Genomic DNA, 22,208 nt, shown 5'->3' on the forward strand with positions numbered 1-22,208 from the left:
TCACTTGAAAGTTAAAAGTAGGTGTTATCAGTGGTATCTCTTCAGTGGCGGTCGCACGTAGATGGCATAGTCTACTAATTAATTGACATAAAAAGTATATTTAATTTGAAGACTAAATTGCTGAATAAACGAGATAAAAAATAAGCTAAGTATTGTAGTATTTAAGGTAGTTTTAGTAAGGCAACATCGATCGTTTGTGATTGAATGAATTAATGCCATTGCTGCCTTTCCGCTGACACTCTATTGTGAGCATTGACTTACAAATAAATGGACGACGGGTCTAATACAAAAACCACGAAAAAAATGTCCCAAGTCAACCTATTCGAAATTTAAATTGTCAATTGTTTAAATGTCATCGCAGTATCGCGCTGTCCGTAGAACAAATGAAGACTAAAGCGGAGTGTCGCGCTCTGTATACGATTTTAGCGCCTTACAAGTGCGGACACTTTTTACCGCGGACCCGACGTCCATATAATTGTAAGTCAATGATTGTGAGGTAACTGCCATTGCAACTAGATTTTATCAGAATAACAAATATTATTTTATCTACACACATATCATAAACTCTCTATAATGTGTTCAAAAACCGCAAATTACGACCTGTTTTGTTAGAACAAATTTCTTATCTGTGAAAATGTTATTATTGCTTAAAACATCGAATGGAATTCGATGTTATTATTACATTCAAATTTCGAACATGTCTGAAAAACTACTCAATTCTAATATCAGTCGAGATGAAATTTTATTCGAAATGAAATGTCAATAGCAAACAATTTTGATCCACATTTAGCTGTCAAATTCGAGTGATAAACTTTTAAAGTGATAAAATTTTAAAATTTCATCACAAAGCGAACAAGGCGAGTACCGTGGCGTCACATTTTTATGTCATCGCGAGCGCCGGCGATCAATGACTGCCAGAGATTAACACATTGCCAAACATGGCTGCAAGATCACAGCTGATTTTATATTTAAAACATTTGCACAGTAATTTTGTCAACATAACGATTGAGCGCGATAAACGAGATGAAAATACATTTTTTGTTTCATGGTCTTCGCGGCGATGATTAACGGACAAAGATAGCTATATAAGCAAATTTACATCGTTGTCCTGTTCTTCAAAATGTATAACAATAGTTCATTAACAAATAGATAAACTTAGATTTATCAACTGAAATAAATATTGTCACGGGGAGGTTTATCACACACACTCTGCCATGGAATTACAATAACCAGTGGTTTATTGGGACCCTGTTTGCATAAATTTATGTGTTGTTCTTTGTACATACAAAGACTAATTGTTAAAAAGTAAGTTTGTAACCAGTACAAATATTTTAAAATAATTAGAATTTTCTAAAGAACAATTATTCGAAATAATACTTACCTTATAAAAGAAAAACTACTTCTAAACGTGTACGTAAAATTAGATTTTTACAGTCATCAATCAGGTTTAACAAAGTGTACACCCCAAGACAATTACAGTGAAAATCAATTGTAAAGTATAACTACACTGCTAGTCATGGGCCTGCACTAAACTTAAGAAGATGATAGTGAGCGTAACATTGAACAGTATTCATCCAATTATTTTTTTTTACCAAAAATTACTAATTAAATATTTGCAATGCATGAAAATTACATTTTGGATACTTCCAAATATAAAGTTATTATGTACTTAATATCATTAAAAGTAATATTGTTGACAAAAATTGAACGTGGGTTACACCACTATTGCGCTGATAGCCTCCATTATAGAAGTTCCCGAGCCCTAGTTATCAATAATGCTCGTATTTCAATTAAAAAGCCTCATCATTAACGATAACCTTACTATTCTTATTTTTCTTAGCAGAAAACTGTTCACCTAATAATTTCATAACCTGTGCATGCGTTTTGGTAGCAACCTTCGTAGTACTATAGTTCTCTTTTACATATTTAGCGAAGTCATTCATTTCTCCCTTTCTAGCAGGCGTTGAGACAATAAGTCCATCCTTGTTTTTCTTATTGATTATGATTTCGAATGTGCCACGGCAATAGCCGCATGCTTTCTTCGTGATGTCTATTGATTTTGAGTGGCGTTGGATACTAGAAAAAAAAAACAATGCAATATAAATTTGTGCAACTAAGTACAAAACAAATAGGTTACTTTTATTGATCCCCTTAGAATAATAACGCATAGAAACCTAGTCCGCACACGCTAAGTGAGGCAAATTGAAGCGCTCCCAATGGGCCTACACGAGCGGGCGGGCCTTCAGTGCTCAAGGCCAATTTGCACCGCGAATAGCTCCAGAATTTTAGGTAAAACTGACGAAATGTGCGGTAAATGAGTGTAAAAATACGTCAGACAAACATAAAATAGATACTAACATCACATTCCACAAGGAAGTAACGCGTTTCAACTTGTATTTTTATATAAATATTCACTAAAACCGAAAATGAACCTACTACTAAAACTAGCCTACATGAAATTGATTTTTGCCTCACTTGTGACAGTTCGTTTAATATGAAACTATCATTCTATGCGTTATTATTCTAAGTTGATCCCGAAACATTCATATACGGCGTATGATTTCCAAAGTGATCTACATCGACCCCCAGGGTCTCTGTCACTCAAAAGGGTCATGTCATCGACATAAAAAATAAAGAATGGCACCATTAGAATTACTTTAAAATCCAACTTCGACTTCCTAGGTCAGTTTGTCCTATAATGTAGTAAAACCATTTCCGCAAAATCCAGAATTCGAAAAAACAATTAAGTAATATACTCTATGTCGCTCCATATAACTTCTGTTTGTTCTTTTTTTTATAATAACGCACACACTCAACATAGCCCCGCACTAGGGAAACCCTGTGTCGCGGGTGCCATGGACACACACATAGACAACCACAAATTACACCCAAACTCACGAGAGAAATAAATGTAGGTCATACAAATATTTCGCCTGGCCCAGGAATCGAACCTGGGACCTCTGCGTGGCAGTCCGGCATGGTAACCGTTCGGCCACGGAGGCAGTTAAACTATGCCTATACATGTATCTATATATGTGTAACACCATTTTCCGACCGATGAATATAACACAGCAGTAACACAAAGTATAAAGAACACATAACACAAATATTTAAGTAGTTTATTTTAAGTTCTTTTATCCGTCCGTTACTCATCTCGGCTCAGGGCTTATTGGAAACTGAATACGCTGAATGAAGTCCTTTTGCGTACGTCACAACCGCACATATGACAGCACAAAATTTGTAGTCGTTATATTTTATTTTTTGCCTTTTGTCAGATTTGTCTTATTCATCGGGTATATAACCAGAAATAGAGACGAAATAAGGGTCATACATACCTGGTAACTCATCAGTGATACATCACTTATAAATATCAAGTCTCGTTTGCACTGAAATTACAAATTAGAAAGCTGAAATAGTACAGCGTAACAAGTGACCTGTGTGTGCTTCTGCGTATATCCCAAAAATATTCTGCATTTATTGTAATAAAGATAATATCTCTAACAATGGCGTGCTGTTACATATGGTGGTGTGGGTAAAAACAGCAAAACATCTAATTACAAAACAAACGGAATCAAATTTCATCGGTAATTAAATATTAAATAGGTAATTTTGCAATTTTCGTCCATTACAGCAAAGCTCAAGTTAGCTGGTTGATTTGAAGTGAAACAATTGACGGGTGTCGTCGCAGTTGTCACAGTGATGATATGGCAGAATAGTTTTCAAACAAATTAAATGACATTTCGTCTCTGTTTCTGGTTATAAACTCGATGGTCTTATTTTATGTTGTTTTTTTATTATATTCTCTATTTTGTATATAAACTACTATCATTTTGTTTTGTTTGTCTGTGTTATCAATTTTGGTATTTTCTATACATATGTACAAAAAAAAAAAATTTAGAAAAAGTTGTGGCGTTGCAACAAATGTCTATTCTATTCCATTCTATTGTAATAAAAACTCTCATAAATTTTACTAACCGGCGAGTACCTTACACCGATTGGTAAATCCTATTATCACGATTGCAGGTAAAGTGTATGCCATTGGTACGATAAGAAGATTATGAAGAGCGCACTAGGGAAACCTTGTACCTCGGGTGCAATGGACACATGCATAGACAACTACAAATTACACTCCAAATCACGAGAAAAATAAATGTAGGCTATATAAATATTTCTACCGGTCCGGGAATCGAACCATGGCCATCGACTAGCATGGTGACGGTTCGGCCGAGGCAGTTAAAAATTTTATAATTAATCAGAAGCTTACCTGTACCCGCATTTGGTACATTTGTATGTGTACTTGAAGTGTATATCCATTGTATGACAACGAGGTATATCTTCTAGCTCTGGAAACACCATTAAAGCTTGTTTCGCCCTGAAATTGTATTTGGGTAAAGACTAAATTCTATAGATGAGAGGTAAAGAACATTAAATGCCATATAGACTGTGAACTGGCAATCGGTACTATCTTAATTTTGACTTTTTTTGTTTATGACATCAAGTGATGAAGCCGTGCGCGAGATGGTAAGCTATACGCCTATCCATGACAACAACAATGCCACTCAGAGCTTTAAATTGCAAAGATTTGAGGAGCACTGCCACTGCGCCCATCACCCTTAGAACGTAAGTTGACAAGTCCCATGTGCCTGTAATTTCACCAGCACCCTTACAAGAGAACAAATAAGCAATGAGAACGGACACTCTCCGCCCCTCCCTAGCTTTAGATACCGCACCACGCTCCGCACATTGACGGTAACATTGACTGAACGAGAACAAGGCTGTCGGCGAGCCGTTTTCGGGTTAAGACGGCTTTGATATTTGAATATAGTTTTCATTTATTAATTACGAAACTTGTACGTTAATATACAACATCATTTTGCGTTACTATTTATAATGGTCGGGAATTGTGCTGTGTTTATCATCATCTAAACGGGATAAAGAGAGCAGTTTCTTACGTTTTTTGGAAGATGAAACGTAGTAAGTTAATAAACTTATATCTGAGACTCATTCAGTTATTGTTTTCTTTAGTGCAGAGTAATATATAATACAGATTTATTGTATCAATATAATAAGACGCCATAACCTCGTGAGCTAGACAAGGGTTCTCGAAATTTCAATTTTTATTGCCGATAAATATTACGTAGTGAATATACCTAATTATTAACTAGGTAAAGTTGGACACGCAATTTTTTGGTTACCTTTTTTAAAGGCACCTGTCCAAAGTGCTTTTAATATATTTTTTAAATAAATCTTCAATATTATTCTAGTTAGTGAATTAATGAAAAATATAATATTATATCGACATAAATACGTAATGAACTGTAATGAATGTTTATAAATGAATTCTATAATAGAATTATAGATAACAGATTCGCGTTAGAATTTCCGCTATGTTGCCGCTCTGACCACGTAACGTAATAGTACGAGCAAGTGATTGGTAACCCTGCCACTTCACGCACACATTTGCGTGTGTGCAGGTAGCGCCGTTGCTGTATGTAGTAGTAGTAGGTAAATAATTTTCGACCGTTGTATGGAGTGGCCGGGGTGTGACCCTTACCCTTCAAAACCGGAACACAGTAATGCTGACATTACTGCTTGGCGGCAGAAATAGATAAGGTGGCAGTACTTCCCTGGACGAACTCTTTCACAAGGAGATCTACTGCTACTAAAAAGGACGAAGAAAAAAGTTGTTTGCGTCATTTATATAGCATCTGGTTCATTAAAATATATATATATATATATATTAAAATATATAAATATTTTTATTACACATGTATGCACATACACTCCGTATTTTTACTCAATAGGCCAGATGTTATGTAAATTATTTTATCTTCATCCCGTTAAGTTGACAAAATTGAGACAGTACCGGTTGCCAGTTCACAGTCGATATAGTAAATTTTACTACGAGCGTTTTGAAGAGGCTCTTAATTAGGTACTTAAAATCAATCTTATGGCGAAATAAAAAATGCTAAATAAAAAACAAAAGACGTTAGGACATAATGTCTTTCACCATTGCGTGATTATTAGCATTCTAAAAAAATGTTTGTAAAAACATATAAATTCCAAAATATGTAACCCCATATTTTCATTTATCTTTCAACCTATTTAAACGTAGTGACATGTAAATGAATATGAAAAAGCTAAAACGTTAAATTTAAATTGTAATGTCATCGCAGTACTGTCTAATTTTGCTTGCTTCGCTGTCAGTCGAACAAACGAAGACTAAAGCATGAATGACGCTCTGTATACGATTTTAACGCCCTATAAGTTCGGGCACTTTTTAGCGCGGACCCGACGTCCATATAATTGTAAGTCAATGATGAAAAATGAAAAATAAAAATATCTAATTAGATGTTTACCTCTACCGTGAGCTAAAGTATTTGACAATTTAAATTGACGAATTGTATAGCGCCCTCTAGTGGTCAGAGTAGCAGTAGAGCGCCTTGTGAAAGTGCTCGTCTAAGGAAGTACTGCCACTGTACCTATTTCTGCCGCCAAGCAGTAATGTGAGCATTGTTGCTTAATGGTTTTGAAGGGTAAGGGTGCGGAGAAATTAAATACACATGGGACTTGTCAACTTATGTCTCAAGGTGACGGGCGCAGTTTTAATGCCCTCAGATCTTTCTAATAATAATAACGCATACACTCAACATAGCCTTGCACTAGGGAAACCTTGTGTCGTGGGTACCATGGACACACACAGACAAATTACACCCAAACTCGTGAGAAAAATAAATCTAAAAATATAATATTTGAATAATATTTATCTCGGCCCGGGAATCGAACCTGGGACCTCTGCGTGGCATTAACGGCTTCGTAACCCTTCGGCCACTTAGGCAGTCTGTGATTTAAAGTTTTGAGTGGCACTGCAACTATTATAGACAGGCGTGTCGCTTACCACCAGGCGCACGACTTGTTCGTCCCGTCAGGTGGGGCCTCTAACGGGAAAATAAAATTGCCTACCGACATACCATTTCTTCCACAACGGTCCGTGTCTAGCCTTAAGCTCGCCGTCTATCAACCACGTGGCGGCGTGACACAGCTCGTGGATCAAAGTGTTGCGCAGGCGCTGCGGTCGGTCCAGTACTTTCGTTGATAGCTTTATGCTCGACGTGCGTATGCGGCCGTTGTTTGCCGTTTTTATAAGGCGATTTATTGTCATTCTGCAAAATAAAAAAATATATTAAGTTAAAAAAAATGCTTTTATTAATGTTCACTCAAGCTACGTTGCCTGTGGATACACAGCTTGGATTTCAAGTAATAGTATAACACCTGCATGTGTTCAAAGAACAATGGCAAACTCCTATATAAAATTTTGTTGATACGAGTTGTATGCGTCTGTTTATAAAAAAGTATGTGAAAATATAATTATTAATACAAAGATCGAACACTCAGAAAAAATTCCTTCGATCCGGCCGGATTCGAACCGACGTCTTCTAGCATACCGTGCCAGACGCTATACCAACTAAACCACGTAACGAACCAGCGGACCTCACCAATTTTTCTGTGCTTGTCTGTCTTTGTATTTGGTTTTTCAACGACTTTTTAGCCGTAGCTCCATCCATGAGAAATCTATGATATTTTGTCACCCAGTTAGATACCTTTACAACTACCAGCCCCAGCTAGAGATGTCGCTATTCATTGTATTGTATTGTATTGTGAAAATATAGTTTAAATTCCTCAACAAATTGAAGATTTACAACAAATTAACATCTTTAGTTTGAAGTTTTGGAAGTTATATTTTACATATAATTGATTATAATATATTCGGTGTATTATTATATCAAAATAAACTACAGAAGACTTCTACAGAGTTAATAGAAGCTGAATGGTGCTGTTGGTTTGTGACGTGACGAAAGTTCAGATAGTGCCACATGCACAAGGCGCGCGCGAAACAGCGATATAATGACGAGTCGTCGCCTGGTGCGCGCGCAAGTCAGTAAGTTCCAAGAGACGAAAAGAGGGCGCCACTATCGGAGAGAAAACGGAAATGCAGACTTAAAGGGTAAAAAGGCAGGCGCTTGATTCCGAATCACAACTCAGACGAGTACGAGATGCGAAGTGGTGTCCAAGATGGATTCTGGATATTGATACCGAACAAATAATACCATGCCCTGGTAACCCTGGTACAATTTTCTTTTTTGTGAAACATGATGCCATCTATCCCCTGATATCGGGAACTTTTTTACGACTTTCTCGTGAGACATGTTTAGAGAAGTGGCATATTAGAGTGTGGTGGGCTATGACCCGAGTTCTCACTTTACCCGCGTTTGTGGATTTAACCCTGAATACGGAGAGCGTATTGGAGTGAGGTGGGCTAGGATCCGAATTCTCACTTTACCCGAATTTGTGGATTTAACGCTGAATACGGTGGACGTATTGAAGTGTGGTGGGCTAGGACCCGAATTCTCACTTTAACCGCATTTGTGGATTTAACGCTGAATACGGTGGACGTATTGGAGTGTGGTGAGCTATGACCCGAATTCTCACTTTACTCGCATTTGTGGATTTAACGCTGAATAAAGTGGACGTCTTGGAGTGTGGTGGGCTAGGACCCGAATTCTCACTTTAACCGCATTTGTGGATTTAACGCTAAATGCGCTGGGCGAATTGGAGTGTGGTGGGGAATGCCCCGAATTCTCACTTTACCCGCTTTTGTGGATTTAACGCTAAATACGGTGTGCTTATTGGAGTGTGCTGGGCCAACCACAATATATACTCACAATATATATTGTGGTTGTTCATCTAACCGATATTTAGGTTTTTATAATGCTCCATGTGAGTAACGAACTTTGCCTAATGAAACTGAGAAATGCTAAAGTCACGTGTTGTGCTCATTTCAGTGAATTCAAAACTTTAAAACGCTCCCCTGTAAGCTTGGCAATTTCGACATACGATACTTTACGTACTACTTACTTTACATACTTTACGTAGGAGAGGTCGATATATCAAATACCCAATTACAAATAGTCATGTGAAGCTATTTAATGAAACCCGCTCTCATTTGTGAGATGTGTGTTACGTATTATTGTATTACTACACTTACCCCGCGGTACTCCTAAGTTTGGTATCCCAAGCAATGCTCATGTCAGCGTCGAGTGCATCGTCGAACACATGTTTGTTGAACTCCACGTACAGTCTGCGCGTGAGTTGCTCACGCAACGCCTTGAAGTCGTCCCGGTACTGTATCGCTTCGATGTGACAACGCCAGGGTGGGACGTTGTCTGGAATTTTGGATTTATACATTTGTAGATTTTGAAGTTTGCTGATAAATTCTCATGGAATGCACTGGTTGGGCTTGTCTTGTTTCAAATTTATCAATACATAAAATAATTATGTACTTTAGTTATGGTGAAAGATCGAACACACATATTTTTTTTGTCGAACCCACGTCCATGCTGCACCGTAGCATTGCCTTAACCATCCGAGCCACGGGTCCAGTTACCAAGTCGTCGTCGTCGTTCACAAAAAAATCAATAAAATAAAATAAATAGAAGCAGTAAACTACATGTATTTGTACCAGTAGAGTTCCTTGTGACAGAGTTCGTCCAGAGATGTACTGCGTTCCAGTTTTGAAGGATAAGGGTGCTGGTGAAATCACAGGTACATGGGACTTGCCAACTTATGTCTCAGGGTGACGGGCGCGGTGGCAGTACCCAAATATTTGCAATTTAAAGCTCTGAGTGGCACTGCAACTGCTATGGACCGATGTGTCGCTTACCACCAGGCATACGACTTGTTCGTCCCGTCACAGAATGATATTAATACACAAGAACAAGTTATGATACTAATATCATAAAAAAAATAGTAAGTGTAAGTATGTGGAATGTGGTCAGAGAGCTATAAATATTTTTACATATCAAAAATACGCACCTGCCAAAGAAGCCATAAAACTAAGTCTCTTAACATGTTCAATATGAGAAGAAATTGTTACTTTATTAACTTTCTTCGTCAAGTTATCTACGTCAGTCTTTAAAGTTTCTACCAGTTCAGTGACGGTCATGCCTTTTTTCTTTTTACTAGTTGTATTTGCTGTTCTGTTTGTTTTTAACTTTGGTTTTGGTATGTCTGGTGTATAGGGTACCTTTTCAGTATATAATTTCTTTTTAGATTTCTTTTCTGTATTATTTAGGTCTTGTGTCTTTTGTTTTATATCAGAACTCGTCAAATATAGATGTTTATTTGTTTTTAAGTCATTTTGTATGTTCATAGATTCTGTGTCGCTATCATTGTCAAAGTCCAGTTTCTTTGTAATACCATTTATGTCGTTAAATCTATCAGATATGCTTTTTAATAGTGACGATTTCCAGGCATCTCCGTATAACCCATCTAAAAGTTTTTTCTGAGATTGTTGGATTTTCTTCAAAGAACATTGTTCTAAGGATTCATTGGCTTCGTCTGAAGGTGTGGATGGTACAGTTTGGTATCTTGGTGTAGCGCATATGATGCTTTGTGCTGGTGACCATCCGCCTATGCTTGGTTGGGATTCTTTTGCGTCAAATGAAGTTTCTTGTTGTGAGTGGTTGAATGATACCTGGAAATTATGATTAGGTTGTTGGTGGTTATAATCATAATTCTATTATTTCCATTTTATTAAACACTAGTCGAGTTTGGTGGTAAAGCAAGGATTATGGGCGCTAGAGGAAGAAGCCTGGGTTTCCATTCTCATTACGACATTTGGGAAACCAACTTTTGTGTTGTGGGCAGTGACCCAGAATTAATATTGTTGCTCTAGTCATAGTACAAGGAACTTCTTATGGAAGAGGTCTATATGAAAGGGCAATGAATAACTTGTAGAAATTTATATGTAAATAAGTCTGTAATAAAGAAGAAGAATTTTGTCAGCTATATAAGTTGTAGTTCTGGTGAAAACTCAAGTCTTCGATTAGTAGGATTTCGGCAACAGAATATAGGCAATATAATAATAATATGCCAGACAATTACACTGATTACCTATTCTCAAACTAGGAAATTCCCTGTACTATGAGTACCAGAGCAATGCAATCCATTCAGTTTCTGTTGTTCTGGTAGTCATACATCAAGATCTTAGGTTTTAAGATTGCTACATATTGGAAATGAAACTAATTTTTTTGAATTTAAAATCACTAATAGTCAACAGTGAGCATGAGACACTGGAGTCTGAAACGTTGGTTTGTTTGAAAATCAAGTCCTGCGACTTAAAATAGGGAAAAATATTTTTATTTCCAATTTACAGACAATAATAATTACTGTGGAAAAGAGGGCGTAAAAGTGAAAGTAAAAAGTTAACAAGTGAAAAAACAATTTTTTGCCTAATAGCAAAACATTCAGTAAATACATCAAACAGGTATAACATTTTTTCCAAAGTATGTTTATATCCCCTGCTAGTGCCCTGCTCGGAGAACTGGGAGGAGATCACAAAAGATAGGGTGCACTGGCACCAACTCATATTCAAGGCCAAGACCCACTTCAGATCGTTGAGCCAAAGGAAATAAGCAAATACTTTAATAAGAAGTAAATAAGAACTAAGTAAGTACATATGTAAATAATCTATTATTTATTATTAAGGCGTTTCAACCCTGAAGCATTGAAATAGTCTAATATTTTAAATTTTTTAAATTTAAAATTTCTTTTAATAACTGTTTATTTCAAATATTAATACAAGTTACAATACATGCAAGTCTTAAAATGAAATATTATTTATACTTTTGTAGTGAGTTGCGTCAATATATAGTTACAACAATTAAATTAATGACCAGTTTGTGTATGCCTCCTCTGACATTGCATCTTTCATGCAAAATCTTTTTCACTTGTTTTTGACTTGTATAGGCTTTTTATCTGTTATTTCATTTATAAAGTATATATTCAGTCAACCGTGACCATGGGACCTGTAAAGGGACCGAAACGTCGGTTTGTTTGAAAAAACAAATATACGCGATTTAAATGCGGAAAAATAGTTTCATTCCTATTCATTTATAAAGTTTTTTGGTAAGCTATTTAATATCACAGGAAGTTCACACATCCAAACTCTTTTACCACAATTATTGTTTTATTTAGGTATATCATACATAGGTAGATGTGATAATGTATGTAATGATTTCGGTCTAATTAAAATTTTTAACAACTTTATTTTTTCACAATTTTTGGTTATGATAGCTAATTTAACTTTATCAAAGACATACATTATGTTACAGTACTGAAATAGTTGGTCATAATTATCTTTAAATTTATATCTAATTCTAGAAGCTACAATGGTCTTAAGCAATCTTATTTGAAGGTTATAAATATTCTGTAGGAATGTTTTGTATGTACGACCATAGTTCGAAATACCAGAATTAATTATAGAGTCAGCCAGTGCCAAATATAACATTCTCAATGTATTGTATGGTATGATATCAACTAATAATAAAAAAATAAAAAATAAATTTATTTATTGAGACAACTGAGATCCAATCAAATGTTAGTAGGTACAGACTTAAAACTATATTAGTACTTATATTTTACCAGGGATTATGTATTAAGTGCCGCATAATTGGGCACTCATTCCTGTCAGCAACTGTCTTCAGGACGCTATTGGGGCTGTCACGTATTCTCTTTAGTAGCGACGCCGACTTTTTACGTACAACAGCCATAAAACTATCAACGCGCGCGTCAGTGAACATGGCTGAGGCACTGCAGAAACGTGACAGCCCCAACAGCGTCCTGAAGGCGTTGTTGTATTGCACGCACAGAGCATTCCGAGAGCACTGAGTGTAATTCTTCCACAGAGCGCTAGTGTACATTGGTGTGCAGTAAGCTTGAAACAATGTTTTCTTAACTGCTGCCGTACATCTGGCGAACCTGCAGGCAAGCATGTTTGCTCTCACCGAGAGTGCTCTCCGTTCGCGCTGTATATCCAGGTCATCCTTGAGGTCGTCGGTAACATAGTGTCCCAAGTATTTAAAGTGGCTAACCCTTTTTAACGGAGAACCATTAAGCAGTACAGGAAGTGCACACATAGGACTCTTCCTACCGGCGGCTCCAAAGATCATAAACTCCGACTTTTTAACATTATATAACAAGCCATGGGATGTTGCATATGACTCACATAGTCCAATTAGTTTTCTCAATGCACTGATCATTATAGTATATGTAATAAATATTCAATATATCAACTGCCTCCATGTCCGAATGGTTACCATTCTGGACTGCCATGCAAAGGTCCCAAGTTCGAATCCCGGGTCGGGAGAAATATTTGTAGGGCCTACATTTATTTCTCCCGTGAGTTTGAGTGTAATTTGTGGTTGTCTAATGTGTGTGTCCCTAGTGCGGAAGTATGTTGAGTGCAAATCTTAATTTATAATTATTAATACAAACATTGCACACAAAGAAAAATTCCTTCAATTTAACAGGACTTGAAACTGCATCTGTATGCCAAACTAAATTTTTTTTGTGTTCAATCTTTCTATTGATTATAACAAACTAGTGGAAGAGTAATTTCTCAATAAAATTAATTTAAATTTACTTACATTGCCTTTCTTACTGGGTTCCTTGTCATTCTTAGTAAAGCTATAATCCTTATTCAGTACAATCTCAGGTAGTTCATCATGAGAGAACTCACTTGAGTCACTTATTAATATTGGAGAGTAGATCTTGGGACTGGTGGTTAACTGCAATATTTAGAAAACGTATATGAAATGTGGCTATGAGCCAACAGCGTGTATCATTTCGACACTAGCTAAAATGAACACTATACTCATGCAAATTTTGTCAATTTTCTGATGCCAAATTATACCAAGATGCCAAATTATTGAAATAATTTATATCAAATTCCAAATTAAGAAAATATTAATAAATAGTAAATAATAGTACTGTCAGATGACAACAAAAATGATTAGAACCAGAACCAATGCTGATGTTAGAATTAAGAATGATTACTGTTAGAAGTAAGCATTAGATTTAACTTAGAATTAATTAAGAAGTAATCAGCGAATAAAGGCTATTTCTATTTTATTTTGAAATAATAGTACTGTAGTAAAAATCATTAATATACATATCTTAGAAAATTAAAAAGTTATTGCATGTTTGTCTTTTGTAATCTAAAGAAATAAACTGCAAGGTTTTTAAGTAAGCAGTGTTAATTGCTGGTATTGAATTTTTGTTCTTGTAAGTTGCATTATACCTTCATATATTTTCATATTACGGAAAATTTTAATTATATTAATATTTATATTACTATAAGAGGAGTTGCATCATTCAAACAAATCTGTTTAGAGTGTAAAGTAAAATTAAGTTTAATGCTTTTGTAACCAAATAAACAAACTTGAAAAAAGATTGTATGAAATGTAGAAACAACAAATTGTACACAAAATGCAAAAACATTTAATTTATCATTAAATTTCAATCACACCAACTATCTGGCCTAAAACTAGAGTATTCCCTGCAGTGTGAGCAATGAAATTAACTTTGGGGCATTAAACATAAGACTCAGGTAAAATTAGAAGTGTTGTTTACCGAAATTGGTCTTACTGAGAATCGACCCCGCGACTTCGGGTCGTATATAGTTCAAATATTGTATATCAAGTAGGTTCTACAGAGATTTGTTTGAACTTTGAACCTCTTATGAAATGTACAGACAAAAATAAAATAATCGATACCCACAGGTTTTGGAAAGTCTGCTCTTAATTTCTCAAAAGACTCGTCTAAAATGATGACATCGGAACTGCGGTTTAATTTTTTAGCTTCTGTTGTCACCTTCATGTGGTTTTTCTTCAAGGATAGCTTTAGAAACCCTGAAAAATAATAGGGAAAATAAAGTTACCAAAATGTGAATAGAACCCAATAAGTTCTTGTTATTTTAGCTTACTTACGGTTTCGATTAGTCGCAGTCTTTTTCCTCTCCATTATGTCGCTACACAATTGTTAATAAAAACTACAGAAAAGTAATTTTTTCTTAAAGAAATTCAAAAAGTAAACAGCCGTTTGAATTCAGCAGGTTTGACAAGTTAGTGTGACAGCTGATCAATTTTTTAAAATTATTTCATAACCTTGGATTCAAATGCTTTAATCAAAATATTAAATCAAGTTTGCCATTTACAAAATTATTAACTCCGCCATCTAGAAACTGTTTCATTACTATTGCTTCTACAAATACATAAGAGATGCCGCTGTCACATCGTAGTTAGCTTTGGTGTTCATAGATGGAGTTAGTATGTCTGAATTGCAATAGGTGATGGTAATAGTAGTAGTATTGTTTGTAGCATTGGTCATAGATGTCGGTAGCAGTATTGCTTTTTCCTACAAATAACGTTGAATTTTTTGTGCGTTATTTTGGTCGCGAGTAGCCGAAGTACTCTGATAGTAATTATAATAGCACTTGTCAAAAACAAAACCTTCAAGATTCTTTCGTTTTACGCAACGACGACGGTTGGCTTTACATCGTCAAACAACTGGGTCAAAGACGAAATTAAATTTTTAGAAAGATGCACTTAGATCAAAATCTGAGATATATAATGAAATAATAGCACTGATAACAAAATCTATTTGCATAATTTACTTTCTGCTGCAAAAATGAGTCACTCGTATGTACGCATGGCGGGGTTCTATAGAGAATTAAGAGAACTTGAAATTTAGCAGATCAAGATAGGTTACGCAATAAACCAACATAAATTGTAGGTACTCTACTTACCAGGTGATAATTTTTGTAGTTATTCAGTTAAATATATATCTTTATTAATTTATTTGATAGGCTGTTGTCGATTTATAAATGCGATAAAAAATAAAATTTATTTATTGGGCATCAAATGCTCTCGTTCTCCGTCTGACACTCACCGAAACAATTAATGCCAAATAAGAAATACTCAAACTCTTCAAATTAGATGTTTGTAGAAGTGCAAGCGTTGCAGTGGCGCGTCTATTCGTGTATTATTTGGTAGCAGTAGAGCTCCTTGTGGAAGAGTACGTCCAGGGTAGTACAGAAACAGGTAAGGTGGCCCTTACCTGTTTCTGCCGCCAAGCATAAATGTAATGTCAGCATTGCTGTGTTCCGGTTTTGAAAGGTAAGGGTGAAGTTACAGCCACTTGGGACTTGGCAACTTATGTCTCAGGGTGACGGGTCCAGGGGAAGTGCCTTTTTTTTTTTTTTTTAATTTATTTTCCAAAACAAAAATATACATTGGTTCTTAAATCTAACCTACCTACTGCAATCCCTATAATGGGTTATCAGGCGCATGATGATGTTCGTTCCGTCTCTTGATATTATAAAAAAAACTATATTGTATGAAAATTAGTCGCGGCGGGACTGCAGCGTCTAATTTGTAGACGCCCTAACAATGTGTTACATTTTGTCTTTGCTTCTCTTAAAAAAAGTATCTAAGGTTAGTTATGCTGGTTTGACATACACGATCTCCTTTTCTAGACTCCGTTTCGGCGTCACTTTCTGACTCAAAGTGAATCAGCTATTATGAGAAGCCTTTATCCTTTCCTTTGTCAACAGCTTCCAAACGTCCTTCAAGGGTCAACACTGCGCCCAATCTTCTTTTGAGTTTTTAGGGCTGCTCCAAGTTGTGACCTACTTAAACGTGGCACTTTCTAAGGTGGTTATCAGATGATCCGAGATAATAATTATGAATTTAAAGGCTAAGGCAAACATTACGGTAGTTAATATGTTTATTTATGAACGGAACGCGGAGAATAAAATTAAAATTACTCAAGCGTCAGTGTTTGGTATGAACAATTTAAATTGGAGGTATTGCATAAGCAACATCCAATAATTTCCCTACAAGGCGACTTATAAATAGATTGATTATGTGATGCTGGCAATAGTTCAAATTTGTATATAGTGTATGTTTATGCCCGTAAAGTAAGATTAAATTGCTACATACCCTTAGGTTATATAAGTTTTACATAGTTACTTAGATAAGCGAGGTCTTTTAAGGATTTAGATTTACGTCATCCATTATTCAAGAATTACCCTTGTCATTGCAATTGTAATGACCTTCTGGCACACAATTTACTTTCACTTTGGTTATTTTTAGCTTCTCAAGATGTAATTACGATCTGAGATGTAAGCACCGAAGTATCTAATGCTTACTTGGTTTGCGATTCATTATATTTTTATATAACCTTAAGTGGTTTCTTTGCTTAGGTAAGTTTCGAGGTCTGGAAACCGGTTTCGTATTGTCACCCTTATTAACTCATGTTTTACCCTTGCCCTTCAGTTTGACGCATGCGCTGTAACAATTCTCGCGTGTCACGCCGGAAAATGGCGTTCGCTTCTGAAGTAAATTGCATTTATTTCCCGACGCCGTACATCCCGCCATTTTGCAGTGTTTTCTTCCATTATTTGGACTAATTATGTAAAGTGAACTTGGCAGTTTTAATTTTCAGAGCTGATCTTTATTTCTATACGTCCAGTTTGCATAGGTCTTTGAGTAAGAATAATCGATTGCGGTGTTATTTAGTACTGAAGGTTCAATTTAGGTTGGGCTCAGCTGTTTTGAAAAATCGAATGGTCCCTCTCAAATTCTGGATACGTCAGTCTGACGTCAGTTATCGTACTGTGCGGACGAATAATCTCGACCATGTAATGGTGAGTGAGAAACTAGTGAAAATGTTACGAAATAGTGACTTAGATACATAGAAATTAGTGTTTTTTTTTGTTTGAAGTGGAATGCCTATTAAGTATTAAAGTGTTTAGTGGATGTTGTGTGTAGTTTAAACAAAACATTTTTGTTTTAAATGTTAATTCGCACATTTGTATTGGTTAAAATTTTATTTTCTAGAAATTTTTCTTAAATGGTGTTTATTAACTGCGGCAATTGGCTTTTCACATTAGCAATGTAGAAAATCAATATTTTTTTGTGGCATACAGTGAATGCCAATTACTGACCACGTGGGTCAAAGTACAAACATGCTATGTTAGGTGGACATTATTAAATACTTATCTGCTTTTTATCTAAATGTATCTCTGTAGAGACACAGCGTATCATTAATATGATATATTTCATTAATATGCCTACTTAATTAATAGGTGATTAATAATTAAATATGATTATCTAAGAAAATAAGATATATGATAAATAAATAAGATAATAAATAAAATTTTATCGCGATTATTATTTAAAACTAAAAGAATGCATATACAGTAAAAAACAATATAAAAAGTTATACTTAGTAATGTTTCACGTGCAAAATGATGGGAGCTATCAGACTTTCATTTGAAGTTCATAAAAAAATAGCGGTATAAAAAGAAAAAAATATATATTTTAACAAAAAAAATGAAAATGAAAGAATGGCAGCGGTGGGATTCGAACCCACGCCTCCGAAGAGACTGGTGCCTTAAACCAGCGCCTTAGACCGCTCGGCCACGCTACCGCTTGCTGTGGCAGTTGAAATTACTATACCCTTTGCACGTAACATTAACAGGTTTATTTTTGACCATTTTGAACGCTTATTTTAAATGCGTTGTATGTCACCGAACTGGAAAATATTCTTATTTTCAAAGTCAAAGTCAAGGTGTAACGGTCTGTGGTCAAAGTGAAACTAATTTTATTGGCCGCTTCAGTGCTATGTCGGATAGATAATTTTGTACCTGGAACAAGGTACAAACTCAAGCAAGTAAGGTGCAGCTTTAATTATATTATAGTCCACTGCCGGGCATGGTCGCAAAACATCTTGCCCAAATAAAATATATACGCTGTACATTGATTCTATGAATAATATGATAAATAATAATGAATAACTACGTAAATAATCTTGAAAACACTAATTAGGATATTGAGATTGAAAGATACACAAAGGATGGACATCATCAATTTGAAAAGATAGGTAATATCCTATCTTTTTAAATTGACAATGACATATAATGTATTTATAGATAGATACTACGTATTTACGACCCTGTTATCAAACGATATATCTGTTATTATTAAAAACACTAGGTATTTATTTTACAAAAAACTGTGACAGTGGCTCATCTCTGTCCAGAAATCGAGTAAATTTTTTTCCTTGGTTATATCTTGGTTATTGCTAATCTGGTATCTGGTGCTCGATGTCTGGTTGGCTGGCTTTATATATTTTTCGGTTTCGCGCCATTTTTTAAAATTTATTGTTATTTTTTTATATAACATCAAGTGACGGAACGAACGATCGTGCACCTGATGGTAAGCTACACGCCTGTCCATAACAGTTACAGGGCCATTCAGAGCTTTAAATTGCAAAAATCTGAGGGGCACTACCACTGCCCGTCATCTTGAGACATAAGTTGACAAGCTCCATGTGCCTGTAATTTCCCCAGCACTCTTACCCTTCAAAACCGGAACACAGCAATTCTCACATTACTGCTTGGCGGGAGAAATAAGTAAGGCGGCAGTACTTCCCTGGACGAACTCTTTCACAAGGAGCTCTGCTGTTACTAATAACGTTACGTGTTACGTGTATTCTGTTTTGTGAAAGCGGGACACTTTTAAGTATTTTGGGACAGCGCAACACGAAACCTAAAAGCGGGACGTATGGTCACGTTATCTATGTGCCAAGTTTTATTGAAGTCGATCGACTGAAAGGGGGTGAAATTAAAAAAAAACTGTATTCTCCCTTAAAAGTGGAAAATCTTCTCGAAATTTGAATAGGGCGACTACTACTTTAAACTTTAAACAAAGACACAATAAACCTATGCAAACTAGAGTGGTCTATGAAAGCAAGGAGGTCGGTGAAACAATGACAGTAAAGTTCTTAGGTTTATATATAGATAATAATCTAAAATGGCAAACACACCTAGAATATGTATGTGGTAAGATACTAAAGTTTTCTTATGCATTGTTTAGGCTATCGAAAATAGTAAATTTAGACGCTCTAGTGACCGCCTACCATGGTTATGTAGCATCCAACCTTAGGTATGGAATCATTTTTTGGGGAAATGCACCACACATTGAACGCATATTCAAAGCCCAAAAGAGATGTATTCGGGCTATATGCGGCTTGAAAAAAACAGATAGCTGTCAACCACATTTTAAAAATTTGAAAATACTGACTTTACCATGCTTATATATATTTGAAATTTCACTTTTCGTAAAGCGTCATCTTCATTTATTTGAATTCGTCACACGAGCCCGCCATTCTCATCAACTGAAAAGTAGATCATGTAAAACTGCTCTACTTCAAAAGAGTGTAATAGTAATGGCTACGAAGGTTTATAACAAACTTCCACTTGAAATTAGGAATTGCAACGATTGTGCAGAATTTAAGAAATTATTATTTAATTACCTAAATGATTGGACATTCTATAATATTGAAGATTTCTTATAAAATTTACATTTCATATTATTAAATTTGTTATTGATTATTTTACTATTGTTATTATGTTTCATTAGTAATAGGTTGCATTAATTGGACTGCATGATTATAATATTATTACAAATTATTGCATGAGAATTACTAAAATTAAGAAAACTTTGTATGCCATAAGGCGGATCACAGTGATTCAAAATTCATTCTTGTAACAACTTTATAACCTGTGTATCACAAAGAAATAAATGATTTGATTTGATTTGATTTGACTACGGTGGAGTACCTCTTTCCTTTAAAAAAAATAAACGATGAAATCAGTTCACAAAATGTCGGAGTGATTGCGTAAAATACGCAAAGAAAACTCAGTTGAATTGAGAACCTTTCCTTTTTTCAAGTCGGTTAAAAATAGATAGAGTAGACTCAACACAAGTCGCACCACAGTCTTATTTGAGAGCGTGTTTAGTATCGAAGTTACAGGGCAGCGGTATTTGGACCGAAAAGTCTCCAAAGCACGAGTGCCGTTCAGTGCCAGATACTTATGCTGGTAATATAAAGCATTGATACAAAATATTATTCAAAATATATGGGTTCGTAATATTGAAGTGAACAAAACGATAGATTTATGGAGCACAACTAACGCCATCTAGCGGTGTGCGTGCGAACTAAATAAACTAACACGTTAGTTTTTTAAAGTACTTTTTATTCGACTTACATCTAATTAGACATCAGTACGTAATACTTACGTACATAGTATTTGACAATTTTATATTGCAATTTGGACCATAGTCTATACAAAATCATATCATATCATATCATATCATACAAAATACATAGTTTCATAAAACTAAGTATTTTGTACACATGTCAATTTCTATTATAACTTTTCCTAAATAAATGGATTATGATGAAAACAGCGCCCTCTAGAAATCACAAGAAGTACGCGACGAATGTGATTAAAAAAAGGAAAGTTGAATCAAAGGTTACATTAACAGAGTCAAATTATAACAACAATACAACAAAAGTTGTTCTATTTCGACACTAAAAATCCATAGGTACCTACATATAATATTCTACGCTTTCAGTGCAATTAAGTAGATGTATAGGACTAAGGCTCTTCACGGTTTTCGGCTTTGTCGGTCGTTTCGTTCCACTCAAATCTATTATTAACAAAGAGTAAAGCCTTATTATTATTAAATTTATTTATTAAGCGTTGGCTATGGAGCGATCAGCTTAAAAAAAATTAAAAAACTAATAATTAAAAAACACAGATCGTAATAACACTTTTAAAGTAAAAATTAATTCGTGTGAAAACAGTAATCACAAAAACCCGCCAATTTTTTCGTGTTTGGAGTAAAACCTGGAGTGTCTTGTTTTTGTACACGGATTTATATATTTCATAAACTGGATCGCGCACTTCAATATACCAATATTACAAATTTACACCTTATTGCGTTATGTTATGTTTATTTTAAGTAAAAGTAAAATAGCACGAGGTAGTGGTCTGTCCTTGTCTAACAAGTTGCCAACTTCTAGTCTATTAATTTTTTATTTTTTTTTTAATTTTGTATCCATCTGCAATCAGTCCTTGAACCATTAACAGATCCGTGCTATAGTTACTCGTATATGTCGTTTGGAATAAGGAATCCTGTGACTCTTTTCTTCCTTATTCATTAAAAGGGCTGATTTTTTAAATTTTGGTTAAATGAAATAAGCTTAAAGGTAATATGCTTTTACTGTAATAATACAAAAAAAAAATATTTCAACAATGAAACCTTCTATTATGAAGTAGCATATCAAATAAGTAGACTAATTTGTATTATGAAATAATATTATTAGTTTTGGTCATCCATAAGCGGCCACATTTTCCGTAAAAATTAAAAAGTTGAAAGCAATATGGCTGAATTATTAGAAAGAGCATTACTACTTTGAAGCTGCTGATTTGATGCTACTTTAATTTAGTACGC

At 35.1% G+C, this 22,208-nt stretch overlaps 2 protein-coding genes and 1 non-coding gene across 3 annotated transcripts in view; 1 reads left to right on the forward strand and 2 right to left on the reverse strand.

The window, feature by feature from the left end:
- Positions 1-1,617: 1,617 nt before the first annotated feature.
- On the reverse strand, positions 1,618-14,744 carry LOC113228218 (HMG box-containing protein C19G7.04-like). The gene is made up of 7 exons (XM_026461480.1): positions 14,620-14,744; positions 13,488-13,628; positions 9,874-10,534; positions 9,047-9,224; positions 6,972-7,163; positions 4,265-4,372; positions 1,618-2,076 (listed from the first exon to the last, which is right to left on the reverse strand). Exons 1-7 carry the CDS (start codon positions 14,716-14,718, stop codon positions 1,791-1,793), a joined length of 1,665 nt encoding a protein of 554 aa, XP_026317265.1. The 5' UTR covers positions 14,719-14,744; the 3' UTR covers positions 1,618-1,790.
- A 2,746-nt stretch (positions 14,745-17,490) lies between these two features.
- The window catches only part of LOC113228107 (solute carrier family 41 member 1-like), a 165,863-nt gene continuing 161,145 nt past the window's right edge, over positions 17,491-22,208 (forward strand). The window contains exon 1 of the mRNA XM_026461257.1: positions 17,491-17,548. The gene's annotated coding sequence lies outside the window, so the exon portion shown is untranslated. The remainder of the gene's footprint in view (positions 17,549-22,208) is intronic.
- Trnal-aag lies at positions 18,252-18,333 on the reverse strand. The gene has a single exon. It is a non-coding gene; the product is annotated as a tRNA-Leu (tRNA).

This window comes from Hyposmocoma kahamanoa, unplaced genomic scaffold (genome assembly GCF_003589595.1).
Source record: "Hyposmocoma kahamanoa isolate Upper Pololo Valley unplaced genomic scaffold, ASM358959v1 224, whole genome shotgun sequence".
Taxonomy (NCBI): domain Eukaryota; kingdom Metazoa; phylum Arthropoda; class Insecta; order Lepidoptera; family Cosmopterigidae; genus Hyposmocoma; species Hyposmocoma kahamanoa.